The sequence below is a fragment of the Drosophila suzukii genome, chromosome 3 (assembly GCF_043229965.1).
Source record: "Drosophila suzukii chromosome 3, CBGP_Dsuzu_IsoJpt1.0, whole genome shotgun sequence".
In the NCBI taxonomy this organism is placed as follows: domain Eukaryota; kingdom Metazoa; phylum Arthropoda; class Insecta; order Diptera; family Drosophilidae; genus Drosophila; species Drosophila suzukii.
In genome coordinates this window covers 66,976,762-66,999,410 of record NC_092082.1, presented here as the reverse complement: position 1 = coordinate 66,999,410, position 22,649 = coordinate 66,976,762, and the positions used below count along the sequence as shown (strand labels likewise).

Here is a 22,649-nt window from a genome sequence, read left to right as displayed (position 1 = left end):
AGGAGAGTCACGTATTGTGCGTCTGGATTGGAGGGGCTTTTTACTGAACTTTCAAAAGTTGAAGATCCGGAAAATAAATATATATTTCATTCCAATGTACGGCTAAGTAAATTCCCCCTTGAAAGCCACAAGTCACAGCAGCGACGCCAGAGTGTCTGGCAAAGTCGACCGCAGATACAAAGATACTCGGTAAAAGTGGATAGAGATACATAGATACAAATGCCAGGCGGGTCAATCGTTGACTATGCCTTGTAATTAATAGATGCATATATGTGTATATAGCCAGGCGATCAGCTGACTGCAATTGAATCAGTTATGCAATTAAATGAAGGGAGGAGCTTTGGGGGTCGTATAATTGCATGCTAGTATCCATTGGATACAGATACATTGCACCTAAAGCCAGCTTAACTGGAAGCGCTCGCGTTTCTGGATTGAGTCAGAGAAATAACGTGGCCCGGTGGTAATTAATGCGAATTTTCCAGCTAAGCGAAATTCCACCGAATCGAGTGTGATATATATCCAAGTATCTTTGGCCCAGTACTCGCAAGTTTCGAACTTTTGGGTCGACCTTTGGGGTTGAGTCACCAATCACCACTCGTCACCATCCCGCCCACGTGCGTCATCATCCGTCAGCCGAAGACCGCAAAATAAGCGCTGACTTTAGCATATGCACGGATACCAGATACATTTGTATCTAATTGCCATTAATTGCGGTTGGTATCTATTAGATGCGTACGCCATATGCTCGATTACACAACTTGCGGTTTGTCTTTGATGGGGTTGTTCGGGGCCATTCAAGTTGGGGGGTTTGTTTTGGGTTGGGCCCACTCGGTTTTAGCCACGATTTCTGCCACTTGTTGCTTAGATACGTTTATATTTATTGTGCGCATATATTTAGGTAATCATTTTGGGTTTATGATTGCATTTATGATTCATGGGTTTGCCTGGCAAAATTCTTTTAAAATTGTTTCTTGTGTAGAGGGGCTTCATTAATGTTATAACGATATATATCATCTGCTTACTCAGAAAACGTCATAAGAACATTGCATGTCCATCAAATCTATATAAAATCTCAAAATACAAAAATAATATAAATATAAGAAGCCTGAGAAATATTATGAAATTTATTTTTATTGAAGAGCCACAATTTATCAAATTTTTGGGAAAATAATAACATCCCGTTTAAATTATTTTGGTGTGTTTCCAAGCAAAAATAATGGTGTTCCCCAGTCCCATTTCGCATTTCGTCTGTTTATTCCATATTTAAGTATATGTGCGGTTGATTTCTGCTGATTTCTGTCAGTCCATCAGCTGCCATATGTTGAACACTGTTTCTCATCCAGCCTCTTTTGTTTTTCCGTTTGTCGAATGTCGAATTTCGCATTTGACTTTTGTTTTTGCTCCGACAAACACGCCGATGACGAAGCGTAAATAATGAAATTAGCTCGATTTTTCACTGATGAATGAAGCGTGGGGGGAGAATCGTAAGACCTTCACCTCTTGAAGAATGTTTGTTGACTTCTGTTGGTCTGAAAAGCATACTTAACTAATTGAAGTAGGTTAAAAAAAGGTCAAACTGCTCATATCAACACAAAGGGAATGGTTGAAGGTTCAGAAAGAGATAGATCTCTCTGACCAGCCGATTGATATCCTAAACTCTTCTTTCAGATTCCCAAAGAAGGCGGCATATCAATGTCGTACAAAAGAAAATACTTTGCATAGCGCATAGAGATAACCCATCGAGATATATATAGAGAGCAGGAGAAGGATATCATCCCGAGCAACAATCCAAAGATATAACCCTAAAATAACCAAATGGCCACGAACTGCGACTTCATCGAGGAGCAAGTGAAGCAGCAGCCGTTGGCCAATGTACCAGTCATGGGCCTCCAGGAGGATAAAAGCCAGGAGGCTTCCAAGCCGGAGCAGCAGGAGAAGCAGCAGCAACCTGCCAATCTCTACCAGCAATTCGCTGCCGAGGACAGTTTCGAGTGCGCCTTCGAGTCCACCATGGATGACCTGGAACAGGGCGTCCTGGATGGCTATGAATCGGACTCGGAGGCGAGTGCCAATGAGCAGATCACGGACTCCGCCTCCTCGGGCAGCCTGGGTCCAGTGGTGCAGCAGCAGCGGGAGGAGCGGATGAGGGGCTTGCCGGGTGCACTGCATGGCCAGCACATCGACTCCGAGATGCTCAGCTGCCTGCCGAGATCGAACTCCTTTGACTTCCACAGCAGCAGTGGCAGCAGCAGCGACGATGAGGATGATCCCGATGACGACGATGACGAAGTGCATCACAGTTTGGGTCTCAGCCTCAGCGGGAAGTTTGCCAAGGTGGATCTGTATTCGGGTCACCAGAGACCAGGCTATCTGCTGCCTCCCTACATCGAACGTCGCCGTTTGTCGCAGTGCAAGGAGGAGGACGACGAGGATGAGGGCGATAGAAGCCAGCTGGGCGGCGGATCTGCAGCAGGAGAAGCCACCAAATCCGACAGAGCCTCCAAGGCGCCGCCGAGGCCACCCACGCCGCAGGACGAGGCCTCCAAGGAGAAGTTCAAGGATCTGGAGAGGCTGAGGCAGCAGTTTATGCACAAAATCGATAGGATTAATACGGGGAATATAGAGGAGAGTGAGGCGCCACCGCCACCACCTCCTCCACCGCCGCCCATTCCAGCCACGATTCTACCAAAGGCACTGAAGGCGTTGCTGCACACCCAGGAACCAGCAACGCCTCCGCCACCAGTTACTCCACCCAATCCTCCACCCACCAGTCTGATTGTGGCTAAGGAGAGTCCGGTGGCTCCTGTTGTCCAGGAACCCGTTTCCCCGCTTCCCCTGCCCTCGGAACCGCCGCTGATCATCAAGGGCAAGTTCAAGGTGACCCTCGCCCAGGAGACACCCGAACTGCGGGTGGAGGCCCAGAAATTGAGTAACCTTAAGGCCAGCTCCAATGCCCACACCATCAGCTTCCCCTCCAGTTTCGGGGGCTACTCCTCGGTGCAGGGTCTGTTCTCCCAGCGATATGGCTCCAATCGGTTCCCTGTCGCCGCTCCCCACCTGTCCAAGCAGTTCTTCGAGCCGTCGCTGGTGGAGATCAGGACGAGCAATGTGGCCCTGAACACGACTGGACTGGCCAACAGCAATCACCAAAGCCTCACTTGTGATACAAATAGTTTAGCCAACAAGCCGCGAACGCCCAGCGAACGAGAGCTGGACGAGATCTGGATACGGCGGCAGGATGGTGGACTGGGTGGAGCTACTTCGGCGGCTACTCCTCCGTCCTTTTTGCAGCAGCAGCAGCAGAGACCCGTCTCCCTGGGTGGGGCATCCACCATGCCCCGTTTGCTGAGGAGCGAGAGTGCCGCCTCCACCACGAGCCCATCCCGCCAGCTGACCAACTCGGGATCCGTCTCGGTTTCCGTGTCAGATGATGTAAGTGAATGGGATGAGGTATCCAGGTCCTTATAGGTGAACACCTAAAAGATTAAGAGCATCATTTACTATGATATATGGTTCTTTATGAAAATGTTGGGAGCTGTGTATTTGCATTACTAGTAATGCGATTTTTTTACGGACTTTCTTGTATATTACCGATCCTAAGAAAATCTACGTCAGGTCATTATTTACATTTAAAATCTCAAAAATTAACAAAAAAGCCAGCGACAGAAAACAAAGTTTTAAACATCTAAAATCAGAAAATTTGCTGAGGAATTTCATAGGTCTTTTTAGATTATAGTATTCATAAAGTTGTTATTGTTAATGCTTAATTGCTTCTTAATATACATGATAATGCAATTATGGCGATTGTTAAAAATACTGTCTGATTTAAAACTCCAATTTACATATTATCAGACATAATTTAGTTTTATGGATAAACAAGTTTCGTCATATGGGTAAAGCTCTTTAGAACCCGACGCAAAAAAGATCTAAAGCCAAAATCGAGGCTAAACAGGGCTATGTGTAATCTTTATATTCACAGATCTGACTGACGTCATTTGAGATATGTGCACTTTCCATTATGAAATCATTTAACGTATATAAATTGGGTAGTGGAAGATCTGATATACGAAATAGGGAAGGGCGCTGAGTCAATAATGACATAAGAACGGGTAATACGTCATTTGTAAAATGTATTTTTAACTCGAGATTTTTCTTTAAAAGTTAGTGCTCCCCCGATTATACTACTTTTTTAAGACTTCATTGCACAATTCTTCGTTTGATCAGTGTGTTTTATGATATTTTCATAATCTCTTGAAGGAGATGTTCCATTTTCCATTTAAAACCTCTTTGGAACGACGCCACTTGACCTGCACTTTTTGTTTACGGCTTGTTTATTCAAAATTAATAATACTCATAAACTTGCCTATTTATAGTTCGAAAATAGAAAGAGGTAGCCGAGGCATACGAAATATTTCACCTTTGTCTTTCGCTTCCTCTTCGGTTTTCGGCCTTTTCGGGTTTATTTGTCTGACGGAAAGGTAAACACGGCGAAAAATCAGCTTTTTGGGGCTTGTTTTTATCGAGCCACACATGTAGGCTATATATAGTATAGTTTGGGATTGTACGGTCGGGCATTTCTCTGTATCTACACCCCATGAGTTAGGCGGCAGCTCTCCGCTTATCATGACACAATTTGTCAACAGTCCCGGCTGGAACTCGGCGCTTCTTATTTGTTTTGACGGAACGCGGACATATCGCGTACGTATAAATACGAGTATAAAATTTCCATATATATATATAGGCAGATACTTACCTGGTCTTGGCAAACAATGACGTCAATTTTCTCCAGTTCGCCACTCCCAGAACTTAAAAGGGAACTCTTCCCGAACCAGCCATCTAAAATATTTTTTATAACTGTTTAAATATTGAGTTAGATTGTGTCGAACAGCTGATAGCGACATTCCTGCTCCCCTGAATCTCACAAGTTTTCCATCTAGATGTGAGCTTTTGTTTTGGATTCACTTCTGAGTATTAACCCACTTAGGCCCCCCGTTCCAATTTAAGACCGCCTTTGTTGTTAGCTCATCAAAGTCGTCTGCGACCCTCGGGGCACGTGACTCGGCACTTTGGCAATGAAACTCTGAGCAAAAATAAAATAACACTTTTCGGCTTCGATCTCTTTGTAGTTTTTGCTAAATATAACCCAAATACAGGTGTGTCAAAAAGGTCTAAATTCCAAGTGAAGATCTGTTAAAAGTGATTGTGAAAGTTGTTAACAAATAATGGAAATACGCGGTCAACATTCTTTGGGTAATTATTGTCATTATCAAAAGTGAACAGTTTCGCTTAATTTCTGAGCCGATCATAATTGTTGTAAACCATTTATAGAATAACACAACTTATTTGCTTAACAAGCTGCTTTTTTTCACATTTGTAATACGATAGATAAAATAATCTCGTTATAAAAAACCTTTGTTATTCTATAAATGATTTACAATTACTGTGATCCGTTTAAAAATTTGGTTAATTATTGTCATTTTCCAATCTAAACAATTTAATTCGCTTAATTTCTGAACGGATCACAATAATTGTAAATAATTTTTAGAATGACCTAACTTTTTTGTTTACCAAGCTGGTTTATTCCTTACTTGTAATACAGTTTTTAAATAATTTAAAATTCCAAGAAAATAATATTTACAACTTGAGTTACATCACTCAAAGTAGTAAAACTATTTATTTACATATTTTCTATATAATAGAAAAACAAATAAACTGGTTAATTATAGTTTATTCTTTAGAGCTCTTAATTATACTGTAGAATTGGAAGATCGTCTGTCATAATTAGCTTCTCATTAGTAACGTTCTTCATTTTGTGGTTTTTTAAGGGGATGCCCCAAATGTGACTTACTTTAACTTCTTGTTTTCAACATGTTTCCAAGAATAGATTTCTTTAGCTTGGAGTTCAGCTTTTCTACGTTCTAAGGGGGAATTCTTGGGAGGGTTGAACTATTGCTTCCCTGACAACTGTTGTCCTGGCCCACATTCGGTTGCAATTTTGCGTAATCATAAATTAATTGATTGGGTTCGATTGGAGGCGCCGCAGGATTGGCAAGCAACAGGCTGTACATAGGGATAGGTCTTCTTTGCCCCCCGCGTTGGCCCAATTAAAAGGTCGCATCGGGTGACGCCTGCTCCCCGTCCTTCTCCTCCTCCGATTCCCGTCTCCCCGGGTTACGACACCGTATTCCCCATCGGGCCCTGTGTATTGTGGCGAATAAATTGTATTTGTAGACAATTCGGCAATAATTGCAGCTGCTGGAAAGAAAGAGAGCGCTACAAATACGCCAAATAAGTGTGGGAGGTGAAAGGATACGGGGGATAATGGATAATGGCGGTCGGTTCGGTCTTCCCTGTCAGCCCTTGGTTTCAGTTTGCCTTGGCCAGCGGCGCCAGAAACATGCAAAGTACTCTCGAAACAGAAATCGAAAGCCCACTAGATGCCAACTCGAATCCCAATCCCATCCAGCCAACTCCACCAAGTCATCCAACTCAGCCGCAAACTAATTCCCAAAAACGTCATGTTCGCTTCCAGGAGCAGGATGGCAGCCTCGGAGGAGCAGGACGGACGCCAGGATCCCGGCCTTCCAGCGCCCCCGCAGAGCCAAACGCCAAGGCGGCCAAGAAGGCCTACAAAAAGATGGAGAAGGAGCAGCGGTGAGTATTTAAAAACAATGAAGTTTACCTAATCTATGACATCAAAGTAAAGATTTAAACTAAATGGTTAAATTATGGACACACTTTATGGCCATTTTCTTGTCCGCATATTAAATGAAGAGTAGATTTAAAGCCTTGAAAATGTATTGGAATTCAGGGTTTAAAGCTTGCTTTAAGTTTAACTTGTTGACGAGAAAATGTGCCTTGAACATTTCAAAGTACTTTTTCCCCTCCGCATGTTAAACTAAAAGTAGATTTCAAAATGTAAGTTTCCTTACGATTTAGGCCCGTTTTGCCGTCCGAATGTTAAGCTTTTCTGGGGTTAAATCCCATCTGTTTTTTTTCGGATGCTAAACTAGAAGCAGGTTTTATAATATGTATGTGAATTTGGAGCTTAAAACCTTCTTTTAATTTAACATGTGAACAAGAAATACCTAAGATAAATTGTGTGTCAAGTCATAATAAAACTACAACTATTTTAAAACTAAAGATTACAAGTAAAAACGTACCAGCGCTTTCTTTTACTTAAAGCCAAGCCTTATTTGGTTGGCAATTAAATATATTTAAATTTAAACTTCAACGCAGACTAAAAGGGATTTTAATTCTTTTTTAATTTTCACAACATTAAATATGAAATTTGTGAAAAAATAGAGCATTTTTTACAAGAATGATATTTCACATTTTAAATAGAATGTGTTCTTAATTAGAATACATTAAAAATGTAATTGCCACAAAAATCCTAAAAATATTATAAAAATCATTTTTACAACATTCAAGTTAATTTTCTTAAAATTCTGACCTAATGACAACGAAACCTACACCAGAGTATATACTTTTATTAAAGCAAATGGTGGTAAACTAAAACTATTTAAACTAATTATTCCATAGCCATACCATCCAGTTTAGTTTTTTGTTCAATGTCATTTATGCCTAGAAAATGCTAAATAAATTTCTAAATTTTGCAGTCGCCAGGAGAAGGAGCAGTCGCGGCGGGAAAAGGAGGCCCGCAAGCTGGAGCGCGAGACCGCGCGACGGATTGAGCGGGAGGCGGCCAAGCTGGAGAAGATCAACCGGCACAGCGAGAAGATCTCACGCAGCACAGAGCGGATGGCCATGGCGGGCGTTTCATCGCGGTCCGGTTCGCTGGAACGGAGGAGAAGTGGCGAGGATTCACCCGTGCTCAATCAGTCCACGGTGCACGGCATAGCCTCGCCCAACCGAAGGCCCACGATCTTCGATGTGTTCCGGCCACGGGCGAAATCCGATGCCAAGCGACAGAAGGAGAAGCACCTGTTGGATCCCTCCTCCGCGGACAGCAGCGCCACCAGCAGTACGTACTCCGTTTCCGGAGGCACGGCTCCGGCCACAAGCTCCGCAGGAGCAGCAGCAGCAGCTGGGGGAGCGGGAGCAGCTGGAGCCGCCGGAGGAGGGGCGGGAGCAGCCGGTGGCCTTATGAACTCCATGAAGGTGGCCATGCAGAACTTCAGCCATCGTCAGCATCCCGCCGTGACGATAACGAGCGCCGACGGGACGCAATCCACCGCTAAGAGCAAGTACAAAGACGGCAGTGCCCATCCGCATCAAGGCAGCGACGCGCAGGTGAGTCCTGGCATCTTGCATACTTCTTTTCCCTTACTAATTTGTGTTTTCCTTCGGGCAGTATTACCACACGGTGACGGCGGTGCGTCCGAACTCTTCCCAGCGGTCGCCGATGACCAAGGTTATGGACCTGTTCCGGCATCGATCCAGTTCAGTGGTCAGCGAAGCCGACAAACGCAAAGCGGTAAGTTTCAAATAACTTTATTGAATACACCTTAAACAATTAAGCTAATTTAATTTAACTTTAGTATATTAGAATTATGTGCCTTAGTAAATTGTAGAAGGATATAAGCTATTCAGTCTGCAAAATTTGTAAGAGCTTTGCTTACGTAGTTGTCTTATTTCATGACCAGAATTGAAGTCAGCATGCATAAACATTCTAGAAACCTAAGCTCTCACTGTAAAAAAATTATCAAATGTTAAAAAGGGTATTTATTCCTTTTAAGTTACGAACAATTTTTAAATGGGGTTATTTCTTTTAAATTTTGTATTCCCCTAAAGTTTATTTTACTTAAGTTCTATTACTATTATTAAATATGCAGTTTAGTTTTAAGTATTAAGTTTTCTAGCATGCTTTACTTTTAAGAAGTAAGTTTTTTTGGGAATTGAAAGTGGTTTTCATTATTTGAATTTTGTTTATTTCGCTAAGGGGTATTTACCGCCAAATATTTAAACTCAATTGACAATATTTTATCAAATCATCGATAAGTCTATTAATAGGCGTCAAAAGTTATCGGTTGTAAGTCTCAATAAATCTTACAACGCCACCTGTCGGACTCTAGCAGAACCACCTCCATGGTTCGTGTATTCGCTCGTGTTTTCCGCTAAAAAGTGTGTCTTCGCTTTTTTGTAATTAAAACCAATCTGGTAGCACCGATATTTTGAATTGCCAGCGTTGCCAGAACACCTTTAGGAAGAGGAAGAATAGAGTAAAGGAGAGAAAAAAGGCGCCATTATTCAAAAATTCATTTAAAAACATAAAACTGTTTTAAGCTCTAAACTCCAATAATTATCTGTTCCAGCAAAAAAATTTGTTTCCAAAAATTAAACATTTGACCCAATAAAAACACTTATTTATTTTTTAAATCGGGTGAGCAAATTTATAAACCACATTTGTAGTTCTTTAATTGTTATGTTTCTGTGCATTATTAGTCAGGCCAATTATGTGCTTATTTCTCTTCAATAAATTGATAATTTATTATGTACCCATAAAAATAGATAAATAACGATTTAGGGTTGCTGAGTTCATAAATAAGACTAATCTCGAACCATTATATTATTAACTGTGTGAGATTAACTGGTTTCGAGAGTGTCACTCCCAAATGCCATGTTGTCTCGAAAAGTCCACTTGAGAGCCTTATCGGCGGCAAAGAGGCGTCATTAATAATCATCCAGTCTATAAATAATTATGCGCCATTATTGATTTCGACGCGATAGGCCTCAATCGATTTGATTGATAAGCTTCGTATTTGTGTGTTATTTATCGCTTATCAAACGAGAGAATAAAGAATTAAACGCGTGCGGCGAGCTTTTAAGAAATTTATTATACAAATATTGTGCACTCAAAAAAATAATTGTAAAAATTGGAGAAATAATTGTTTAAGCTTGTGGCCATTTATTTATCAGGAAATTTATTTTTTGACCTTACAAACATTTTGTTTTCGAACTCAAGAAACATTTTCTTAAATTTGTGGCACCCTTTTTTTCCATTTGTAAAAATCTATACATAAAATCCATTTTTATTTGAAGAAATTATTTCAGATTTTCATTAATTTTTTGTACGTTTGAAACTTTAAAGAAAAATCTAAATTTATTTAAAATGTTTTCAAGTGTATTTAAGTGGTCAAATCCTTGAGAACGAAAGCTTTGCCAACAGGTGATCGGCTGTTTTGACCAGCTGTTTTGCGCTTTCCGCTGTCATCTTTCTTCGTTTCTCTCTCATTTCTCTGTGAGTTTTTGGACTTTTGCGGAAAAGTCGCGCGCATACGTATGTATATTACGTATACGCCAGCGTCGCCGTCGTCGTTATTTTTCAACATTGTTTGTTTCGCTGCCGATCGAGCGAATGTGTTGTTATTTTCACTTGCATTTCCAATTGAACTGGCCGAGCGGCCAATTGTGCGCGTATTTTTCGCCTTCTGATCCTTCGGTTTACTTTTCTGCGATATAAAATTGGATAAGAAATATATATTCATTCCATCTGTGCATTGACCAAATGAAATATTAACCAATCGCGTGTGTTGACATCGAAAGTTTCTGTTTATTTAATGTTTTCTTTGGCAAGAAAGCGATTTCGGCTGCTTGAAAAGAAATAAAATGTGTGTCTGGAGTGCTATTTTAAATAATTTATTACGAAAAACGATTCCCAAGTGCCAGTAAATGAAAAATAAATATAAATTGAAAATGGGACAACTAGTTAATGACTTTCCGAATAATTAAAATCTAATTTTGCGGTGCTTGTGAGAGAAAATAACTAAAACTATGGTTATATTTTATATTTAGAGTACAGCCACTAAGTAAACAAAATTATAATTATAAATCTGGCGCTAAAAATCATATAAATTCATGCCGTTTTATTTCGGCTGCCATTTAAGTTCTAATGTGCCGCAGCAATTAATTTAATTTAAAACACTGTGGATTTCCTCTTTTTTGGCGGACAATTTGTGATTTTAATTTTCAAGTTCATTGACGAAACTCACGCGGCATGTTCATATATTTTGCATAATATTTATATTCAATTCTGTTTATTTAATTGAAAGCCATGTCTAAGGCATGGAAATAGGCAAATACAGGAAAACGAAGATGACAACAAAATAAATGGCCAACATGTGATCAGTATTTTCGATGTTTTCGTGGTTATTGTTCTATTATCGTATTCATTAAATTTGCTACATATTAGCTGATGGTTTGGTGGTTTTTCTGGCTTCGTTGTTTTCAAAGCCTCTAAGCCAATTCCTTAGTCGCTAATTTGTTAAGTGTCCAACTTTTGGAGGGCGAGGGAAGTGCTGAAGAATGAGGAATGTTTCTTTTTTAGGTGAAAGACCATTTGCCAGAATCTAAAAAGTAAATTACCACAGCATATTTAACCATCAATCAGCACAGTTTATTGCATCGACTTAATTATTCCATTAGCGATTATGAAATCTGTCCCAATAGTTGGACATATTCCTCTGAGGATTGTCAGCTGTTTTCATAGGGGGATTTTCCACGCATTCACATTGTTTTCGGGTAATTTGTTGGTCATTATTATTGACGGACGGTTGAATAGTTTATGGAGCCCAATGGATGATATCACTGCCTTCTGGCCCTTTTCCTGCGATTACTTACCTCAGCGATAAGTACTATTTGCAAAATGGAAACGAGGCAAAAACAAAAACTTATCAGTATTAGCCATAAAATCAACAATAACGAAGATTCACTTTGTGAGGCGAAAGCGGCAAGAAATTAATTTAAAATATACAACGGAAGGCAGATAAGATAAATGCAAGTAAGGGTGTCTAAATTAAATAGATCATTTTTGGTAGATAGCTGGGGAATAAACCAAATATCTATAATTGAAGCTAATAACTGAAAATAAAAATCAGCGAATCGGAAAAGAAGTGTGCTACCTAATCGGAAAGCTCTGACCAAATCAGTAAGATTGAAATCAGAAATCAGCCTTCCCTATATGGGATATGCCCACTTAGGATCTGGCCCGTTTGTTTTCCACCACGAGGAAGTGAAAAGAAAGTGAATTATTTCATACAGACATTTCTCTGGTTCTGTGTCCGCCTGTTATAATTATTTCTATTTCTGTATTTGGCTTTTGTTCTCTTCGCCGTTTTTGGGCTCTGCTTGTTAATCAATCATTTGTCAAAAGTGAAAACTTTCCTCTGTTTTCACCATGTACTAATATTTCGCTCTTATTATTTGTGATTTGTGATTTATTTTGATTTTTATCTCACTCGCCTAGAGGTCAACCACATGACAGGCGTCGAAGCTTTTTTGTTGATGTGGAAGTTTGTTTATGGTGGGAGAAGCCCGATTAGGATTGTGTAAAAATATATATTATTTTTAGAGATATATAGAGTTTATAACCGTGTCTGATTGGCTTCGACAGATTTCAAAGTGGTTTTGACCAATACAAACAAGGAAGAGCCCATTTAGATTGTGAAATTAAATAAAATTTAGGCGTTTTTAAATATACCCCCTTAACTAGCAACAAAATCTTTTGAAATTTAAAGAAACCTGCGTTGTCTGTTTATATTTTACATTATGCATTTTACTTAAACAATAAAAATGTTTAAATTTTGTAACTACATTGTTTCTTAAAATGTTGTTTTTCATTTCTAATTTAAACTAATGTAGTTAAATCAACTATTGTTAGGGCTTTATTACACTTGCTTGATTTTTGAATGACTGCATTTATTTTAATAAGTCATGGCAACCTAGGGAAACAAAATCTTATGAACATTTTATGAATTTATATATTTAATCATGTTTAGGTTGTCATGACTTTCTAAAATAAATTTAGACAGCTAGTCAAAAATCAATCAAGTGTCATAAGGGTTCAGCTTATGCTTTAAACAATCACATAAAGCAATATACATAATACACCTTTACATTTTGACAATAGTTTTAGAACATTAATAGCACATCAGAAACGGGTTTAGTGGCGGATTCCAAAAATATAATTTTGGCATCCTATATTTAACCAAGACTTTGAAATGTGCTAATAATATTTAATTTCCTGAAAGGCTCACCTAAATTCGATTCGCTTTCCTCTCGTTTAGTAGAAATCTTTTACGTGATTGGTCACATGCCAACTGCAAATTAACAGGCCCCTGTTAACGCAATGTTAATCGAAAGGCTTCTAAATTTGGGGTTCTTGAATCGATCGGTCGACCTGGCAGAATTCCAACCACATTTGGAACGCCAAATGGAACCAGAACGAATTGATTTATAACTAAATATTTAAAAGTTGGCCCAAACCCTTTCGAGCACTTTGGCTTCCTTTTGCCTTGTTTTGTTTGCCTTTGCTCGAGCAGCTAATTAACGTTAATGACTTTTACATTCTGTTTGCCTTTGGTTGTCTGGTCTCGGAGTCTGTTTCGCTAGTCTACTATTTATTATTAAGTTTTCCGCGCATTTCTCCAACAAATATTGACGATCATCGCCAGGGAAACCATTAGAAATGAAGGCAAACTAAGTATTTTCAAATGGGCAAAAGTCGCATTGCGTCTAATTATACTTTTATTATTTACGTCTATAATATTCGTTGCCTGTTCGCCGTGCTAAAAACAAAGTTACACCGCAAAAGGTAAACAAAACAATCAAAATGAGATAAGAACGCAAAAGCTGAACTTGACAATATTAAGTATACGTCCCGTGGTGTGAGGAAATCATAAGTTGGTTAGAAAATTATCAATTCCCCGGGACTTTGGCAGGTGTTAAGTTCGAGAATTAATTAAGATTGGGTAATATTTGATGGGGCTTTTTAAATTTGCATGTATCTGTGGCAGCACATTTAGTCTGTTGTTTACTTGCTGTGGGAATATAGTATAGATGCCTAGCTTTCTGTGATATCTTTATAAATATCTTGTCAAAATGCGGTTTTGGCCGTCGACCATTTTGAGTGTGGAAATTTTGGTATGTGACACCTTTTAAATTGAGAAATAAGTGAATATTTTTGGAAAAATATCAAATGTTGATCCCATTTTCTAATATCTTTTTCTCTTGCCCTTGACCCATTGCCATAATTAATACATTTCCGTGTGGAAACACTCTTTTTCTTTTTTCGTCCCAGTATTAATTGGTTTTCATTGCATAGAATCGCTTTCTTCTGGTCTCGTGTCTTCTGCCTTTTTCACTCAGTCTTCTTCTTCTATTGTGTGCACCTTTCAATCAAAGTTTTTGTCAATTTCAATTGGACGACACACGACAGCAGGCAATCAACCAAGAAAAACACGCCTCTCAAATCCACTGACTTTATTGCTGCGTTCAATCAACTTTAATGCGTCACCGGTTTCTTCTCTTTTCGCAATGATCGTGCTTTGTGCTTATTTTGTTAATTAAAAGAGTTGGGGGTCAAGGATTAATTTGTGGGGTGATGGGTAGAAAAGATGATAAGAGGCGGACAGCTGGCGAAAATTACAGCTGCTCCAGTGATATTCGGCGACATTGTCATTATTTCATTTATTTTTCCATTTCCGTAAAGACGGAAAATCAGCGAAAATTCTGGCCGGGTAATTAAGAAATATACATAAATTGACTTTCTCCCGCTGCAAAAAAGCGAAAATTTACATAATTTATGGCCGGCATTTAAATACTTAGCACTTTTTTACGAGAAAATAACAAGAAAAGAAAAGCAAGTAGAACGCCATCTGTCGTATGGTGGCCGAAACTGAAAGATGTACTGCTTGCTTTACTGCGAAAATAGCGGTAAAACTGCTTTGAAAAGAGGACAACCAGCGGTAAACTGCTTTAAAACCGTTATTTTAAACCGCTGTTTCGAAAAATCTACAAATCAAACTGAAAAACGTTTAAGAAACAAAAAAGTGATAATTTAAAATTGTTTTTCTGAGTAGATATGTGTAATTTTTATCAATTAAATAAGTAAACAAAAAACGCACTTCGTTAACTATGAAGTGATAATTATAGCAATATACGCAAAAACATATACAATAAAACTGTGACAAAATGTCGGCGGTAAAGCGTTGGATATATCGGCATACTCACTCGAGTAGTTCTGCCACGCCCACCTCTCCCGGCCCCCCGCCCGTCTCGCCCACCACTAAGACGCGTCGGGGGCGTAGCCACTCCCTCGATGTGCAATCCCTACCAGGAATTCGCGCTATGATGGTTAATAATGTAAGAATAATAGTTGATTAAATAATACAAGTTGATGCACCACCTAAATACAGGTTTTATAAACATTATTATACTAATAAAATAGCTTTAAGGTAGGACTAGCTATAAATGTCCAAGAATATTATAACATTTAAACGTCTTGATCCTACATATAAGAAGAATATATTTTTATAATGTAAAAGTGGTACATTTGTATATAAAAAACTTTTTTAAAGATTGTTTTTAAACATATATGTAACTTAATAAATATTATTATCAAATACCATTACATTAGGATTAGCTATAAATGTTTTTGAATTTTATAATAATTTTGCCAAATACAAATTAATTAGAACTTGCGATAAGTACTAGGGCACAATTTAAGAAATTGTTGTATCAAATCTAACATTATTATATTAATCCCTAATTAACCATTATAATTATTAAACTTATATATTACTTTTCTTATTTACAGCGCGCGGCGGCGCACCAACAACAGTTGGCTGTACAAAGTGAGTACCTCTTATACTTAAAATACCTTATAATATTAGAACAGCAAGTACCAGGTTGCAAACTTAAAAAATAACCATTTACAAAACCCATAAACAAACTTAATTTGAACGTTCCACAGCCAAGCGACAAAGTCAAACCAACCTTGACTTTGAAAACAACGCAAAACCGAAAGCCGAAAAGAAACCTTAGGCAAACCGCGAAAACTAAAACAAAACAAACAAATAATAAACGAATAAAATTCAGCAGCGGTCGCTTAAGTGAAGTTTTAGCTTCGCATAGACAAACAAATGTTTTACATATGTAAATGCCAAATGCTGGGATTACTTAACACTTTTATTCATTTCGCTCGGGACGGCAGAAAGATCGGGCCTAGAAGCTTTGGGGTTTTATAGAAGCTGGTCCAAAATAAATAAACAACACGGCGAAAAACATTGAATTCGATTGCGTGGGTGTGGGAACATCTGTCGTTGTGGAATATTTTTGCTCTTCATTGATAAACCCGAATTGAGTGGCAACATAACACTAAATCTTAGGGGTAATTCAATCAATTTGTTTAGAAAACCAGTAAATTTCTTTTATTTTAATTTTTGCAATAAAATAGTAGATTTAATTCGGATTTGATCAAGGAAGGCAAAACATTGCGTAGTTGGGGCAAAGGATTATAAAACTTCCATCTTTATGATCAACATTTTTTTGAATTATGATATTTATTATTTTAAAAGGAAGATTTAATAAGGATTTGATCCAAAAAGAGTAAAAAACAGGTAGTTGGGGACAGAAGGAAAATAGAACTTCCATCTTTATGATCAACATATTTTTGAATTATGATATTTTCTATTCAGTTATAATGCAAACCAAATCTCATTTATTTTACCCATTTGCAATAAAACGAAGATAATTGATAATTGGGGACAAAAGGAACATAGAACTTCCATCTTTATGATCTTAATAATTTTTTTTAATTATGATAATTTTAATTAAAATATATTTTAAATCAAAAAATTATAACACATTTTAAACAAGTTCAGAATGTTTATATGAACAAATAACACGACTTTATCCGCACTATAATGCATATTTATATGGTTTATTAAGTGGAAAATGTTCTCGTTTTGTAATTGTAACAAACACGTTACAAAGTGTAAGGAACAACAACTGAATAAATTTACCCAAAGAATGCGCTGTCGCAGCAATTTCCCTGTTTTGCACAATAAAAATAATACAATTAAAACCAACAATTGTCTACGAATAGAAAGACAAAAACAAAATGAGAGAATTCGGTCATCGAGGTATGCAGATAATAGAGAACCCAAAAATAGTGTTTACAATTTTACTAGACATGCCGAAAAAAACTGGAGTAAGAGAGCGAGCGAGTGAAGGAGAGAGAGACCTTTGCTCCAGTGCAGTGTGCGAGCGAGAGAGGGAAACTAACTGTTGCGCTGGGATGTGCTTACCCTTTGGCTGACCTTGAAAGTTTTCGTGTACAGGCTGCACTTTTTGTTGCTGTTGTGTTCCTTATGCTGAGCTGCATTTTCAATGTCAGGCGAAAAAGCAAAAGTAAGAACAAGCAAACAGGCTCTCCAGTGATGCTAATTTAGCTTTTTATCGCTAGATGTAGCTAGATGATTTTAATGCCGGGCTCTTTCGCCCACTGCATACTACATTGATCTTAATTGGCTAAAGCTAATTTTGCCTAGTTTTTGTTAAGCTTCCTTGTTTGATTGATAGAGCAAACAAACAAAAAATACCAAGTTCATATGGTCGTTAAGTCCAAGTGGCCAAGTAAATGGTCGTTTTTTACCACTGTGTCTTCTTGTAAATGTGTATGAATATTTTTGGAGAAGCAAGGGTCTAGGGTATTACAAATTTTTAAATAGCTATTTTTAGCTACATTTTCTTAGGCTTGAAATTAGATATATTTTTAAAGCGAGAGTTGCCAACTCTGCTTCTCTCCCTCGTTGATGCATTTATATTTTGTTTTTGGATTTTTTTTGGTCTTTTGTTTATCATGTATTTTGCTTTACCCCTTTTACTGCCTCCGTATCAAGTGTCTCGGGCCATGACGTAATACAATTGAAGTGGGAGAGCGAGCGAGAGAGAGAGACAGAGAGAGAGGCTTAGAAAGCACACAACTTGGAGATTTTTTTGCAAGCCAAACACAACCCACAAACAAATCTCAAGCGGCATTGATGTTGAAGGCAGGCCAGACAGACGGTGAAAAAATGTGTGGGCTTGTTTAATGTTTATTTTATTTTTTAATACCCAGCCTATGAGATAACACAATTACGTTTTTTTCGAGCCAAATAGCATAGGAACTAGAACAGACTCGGCGTCTTCGAGCAGAACGAGATGGAGACAACGTGGGAGAGAGAGCGATGCTCAGGGGGTGGGTGGGGCGGTCGAGAGGGAGGGGAGTGGGAGAGCACCACCCATGCTAAGGGCGAAATATTTGGACTGTTGATGGTCTCTCCGGCCTACGTGCGTTATGGCACGCACAGCTAGAATCAACAAAAAGAGCATTAGAATCGATAGAACGAAGAAAACGAGCGGAAAAACAAAATAATCAACATAACAGCAAAAGTAAATGTAATTGCCCATGTAAGACAACAACAAGAATGAAACGATACAGTGGAACATCTCAAACTTACACTTTTTGGAGCTCAAACATTACCTGTTAAATCAAAAATAAAATATTTTTTGGTTTAAGGTCTAAGAAATCTTCCAGCTTTATAAGTGATATTAAAGTACTAGCTTAAATGTTTGATACCTTTCCAATACAATTTCTTTAAAGATTCTACTTTTATTATTAATATGTAATTTTCATTTTGACAATCCACCATGAAACAGTCTGTACATTTAAATAAAATATTTTTGATTGAATTGGTAGTATACGATGTATAACAGCTAATTGACAGGTGGTGTTTCCAGTTCAAAATGCCATTCAAATCGGTTTTCAAAATGTTACTTATTCACAAATTGACATTAAGTCAAATAAATGTTTTTTTTTATCGAAGAACACTAATGTTTAAACTGCGTATACCATAGCTTCGAGTTCTAGAAGTAGGACTGTAACTAACAATTACATATATTTATAATGCAAATTGGCGAATGATGTTCCGAGTTAAACTTGAAATATAACATTTACGAATTAAAAAAGTTGATATACCATAAAATCAGTTCTTTAAATAGTTTGAGGTAACCGGTGGTTTGAGTTAAAGAAGCGGGACTGTTTTCCCATTTTCCGTGGTTAGGCAATCCGGAGAGCGACATAGAGAGAGTTCCAGAAATGGATCGAAAAACAGAAAGTGGTTTAAATTTGGCCCAGGCGGTCAGCTGACGACGTGCCACGCCCCAAAGCGCCCAAGGCGGCAGGGCCCTAATCAACTTCGATTTGGTTATCTATGCGCACTGGCTGGGTTACCTTTCGGGTTTTTTTATTTTATTTGGCTAGCTCTACGTTTTGCTTTGCTCGCTTGATTTTCTGTTGTGCTCACCTTTTTCTCGCCTTGTGTGTAATATATAAAACAGAGAGGCCCGCACTCACGCACACACCCTCGGACCGCCTTGCCGGTTTGCACACAGATACGAAAGTATATAGATACAGATATAGACCGAGTGAGTGCCGACCACATGGGCGGACCGCATTCAGTTCGATTCCAACTGCCGGCAGAGTCGGATGCTCAGCCACGTGACTTCATTTTCGAATAGCCACCTTTGTGAATTTTGAATTGTGAACAGTGAATTGTGAATCGAGTGCATTCATTAATTATAATACCTTAACCAAAAATTGGAAGCAGAAAACGGAAAACTCGCCTGTCGCTCAAAAAGAGTGAAATATCTAAACGGTTGGCAGACAGGGAGAATTATTACTAATTTTTAAGACGCGAAAACATAATTAGTTTCAAACAAAGACAAAGAAAACTGGATTTTCGACAGCCCACAAATATTTTCAACCTCTTCTTGACTATAAATATGCATGAGCGGGCAAAATTATGGTCAAAATCAAACAATCAAATCAGCTGAATGTGCGTGGAAAAATAGTTTTGAATTCCTGAATTAGCATTTCCAAACGGGGAAAAACTGCGATAAGGATTATGAAATACTTATAGCGACAATTCAAGCAAGTGACTTATATTTAAAAGGCTGTAAGCAATGAAGATTAATTAAATGAACGAATAAACAAGTTGATAAACCGCCTCGCTAATTAACAAGTTAATACAGAAATATTACAGAAAACACGAGCACACAACAAAATCAGAAACGTTGCGAGACACATTTGCATACGTTAAAATTTAATTTAAACAACCGACCAAGGACGTGTAATTGCCATAAAAATTAAACAGATAAAATAATTTCAGTCGCCTGAAGCAGCAGGGAAAATATCCCATGCCATGTGACTGATTTTATAAATAAAATAGATTTAAATACAGAAAATCAGTGGGTGAGAAAAGAGTGAAAACATTTTTTGAAAGAGGAAGGAATATATTATCTTTGGACTTAAGTGTTGGCATAGGAACAGATCTCTTTTTGCAAAACTGCTGCGAAGAGGTTCGAACGACATTCAAAAAATGGTTCCATTAATTTCGAAATTACTATCGAGATCTATTTGTGAAATTCTTTTAAGACTTTTAGAGGGAACCGTTAGCTAACCGGCGAAATATTTTGCTGTTCCCCTCGAATTGATTTGATTTAAACTTTTGTTTTCTTGTCGCACAACTTGTCTGTTCTTCCTCCTCGCTAAAGTTTATTTAAATAACTGAAAAGAGGGAATGATGGGTTTTGATTTATGGCCAAGAGGCGCCAATCGGCTGCTGTTTTGCTGTTGTGACGTAAGCGGAGGATGATATTCTGATGAGCCGGAAAAAAACACAGTTCTGTGACTGTTTCTGTGCGGTATTTGGTGGGGTTTGTTTTGCATAATAAACCATTATTAAAATTGGCTAAAGTCAGATGATCTGGAAACGAGCTCTGCAGGTGTTTGCTCATCTTGCTCCCTTCTTTCGCCTTTCTTTTGTGCCTGGTTTCTCATTGGGGGGCTCTATAAATAAACCCAAAATTCTTTTTATGGTCAATAATGAAAGGTGATTGCAAGGCCAATAAAGCCTCAGTAAATTCATAAAAAGAACAAAAGTTTATTTTTGGCTTGATTCGGATGCGATCACAGATGTGCACCCGGATTTCCCGAGATAAGCACTAACCCACATACATATATACATATGTGGTAATAGAAATTGATAACCCCAGCTCAGTAACCGAGCTTTCCACAATCAGTCTCAATAGAACTGAAACAGCAATTGAAATCCACTTGGAATAGGTCAGTTTCAGATTCGGTTTCCTTCACAAGCCATTTATGCCGCATAAACAATCTGTTTGTCGAGATATTATGTAGTTTAAGTGGGGGGTAAACAAATAGAGAACCCACCCCCAAGATTTGTATTATTTGCGCACATGCTGGCAGAAAAAAACCTGAAATACTGCGAATAAATATGTTTTGTAGCTAATTTAATTGAAATTTATGCACGGCATCAAATGTTTTGCAAGTGCTGTAGACCCTTTTTATATGGATTTTGTTTATGCGGATGGAGGAGGCCTCTGTAAATGAAATTAAATTTCGGGGCAGCCGGCTTAAAACCAGATAAACAACAACACCATGTGGGAAGCTACTCTTTTCACTCGGATTTCTGGAAAAAGGGGGAGAAGGTCGGTCGAAAACGAAGAAATGAAAACACGGCAAAGAAGAAATTGCGCAGCAAAAATGTTCTCGCTGCGTTGTGTTTTTGTTTTTGGACAACCACCACTTGAGAAAAGAGAACATTTCGCACTCTCAAAGAGAAAGAGAGCAATATGGAATTTGTATCTTGATTTTATTTGATTCTTGCGTGCGACGCAAAAACCTCCAAACCTGGCAAGCCTTCGGGCTAACTTTGAGATACATTATGAATTTCGCCTTTCCCTAGATTTATGCGGTTAATATGCCTAGGGATCGGGGTGGTGGGGGAGTTAATAGCTTTGTCAATGAAAGAGAGCCACAAGAATTCGCTTGTAAACTTACTCAGTAGGTAGTAAAAGTTTAACGATCCTGTAATCTCGGCATTATATGGTAATTATTGTCTGTAATTCACTTTCAGAGGGGTCTGTCCAGAGATTGTTTACTATTAAATTCTATAGTATATTCTAGGATTCAAAACCACGAGAAATACAAATATGGTAGTAAATAAGGTATGGTTAATTTACATTTCATCAGATTTCAGATTTTTATTTAACGATTATATAAATCTCCGTCACAGAATTAGTTTTTAAACCAACTTTTGCCTAATAGACCATAATAATAATAATAATAATATCGCTATTAATGTTATGGTATTTAGTCTTAAACATTAAATTTGAAATTGTTATTGTTTTTGGCCGTGTTTTCACATTTGCAAATTTAATTTTTAGAAAAATTTCCGAATATAAATTTACCAAAAACAAACAAGATGTGTATATTTCCGACTGCGTAGAATGCAACAAATAGTGTAATTAGCGACTTGGATATTTCTAAAGATATTCAAAACCTGTTTTAAAAACAAACTAATCATCTATGGTCTAGTTCAGTGAACTTCCAGAAAGTTCCAAATATTTACGTAATGCATCGGATTGTATCTATATAATTCAGGTGCATCATTTCCATATTTTGTGTTCATCAATCATCACTAGAGTTTTCCCAAGGCACTTTTCCATTTTGTAACAGAAATCTTAGATACGTTTTTCCGATTTGTACTTGTAGATAATATCATAACTTTAGCAGCTTGTTTTGGTTATTTGTTTTTTGCTTCTCAACTGGGGGGTCGCCTGAGAATTGGGTCAAGACGAGGAACTTACTCTAAACGGCAATTAAATTTCTGTTTATTTCGATTTGTTGTTGCTTCTTGCTAAGCTGTTTAATTATAATCTCAGCCCGCAACAACATAAATATTTCATATTGCCTCCCTGTCTGATGATCGTTGTATCTTATTGTTGTTCATGCTGTGTTGCCTTAATTACAACAGCTGTCTGCTCTTGTTGTTGCCGCATAA

The 22,649-nt window shown here is 38.1% G+C and overlaps 1 protein-coding gene across 6 annotated transcripts in view; it reads left to right on the top strand.

Annotated features, from left to right (window-relative positions):
* The window catches only part of SNF4Agamma (SNF4/AMP-activated protein kinase gamma subunit), a 71,909-nt gene that overhangs the window by 26,949 nt on the left and 22,311 nt on the right, over nt 1-22,649 (top strand). For 2 of the 6 annotated variants that reach the window (XM_070995716.1, XM_036816734.3), the window contains exons 3-7: nt 1,669-3,432; nt 6,533-6,654; nt 7,620-8,253; nt 8,315-8,437; nt 15,557-15,593. In XM_070995716.1, coding sequence (XP_070851817.1) covers nt 1,816-3,432; nt 6,533-6,654; nt 7,620-8,253; nt 8,315-8,437; nt 15,557-15,593 — 2,533 coding nt within the window. In that variant the 5' untranslated portion in view covers nt 1,669-1,815. Of the gene's footprint in view, nt 1-1,668; nt 3,433-4,608; nt 4,699-6,532; nt 6,655-7,619; nt 8,254-8,314; nt 8,438-14,916; nt 15,103-15,556; nt 15,594-19,272; nt 19,440-22,649 lie in introns of those variants that run through there. The other 4 variants (XM_065866306.2, XM_036816735.3, XM_036816739.3 and 1 more) reach the window with 4 other exon arrangements.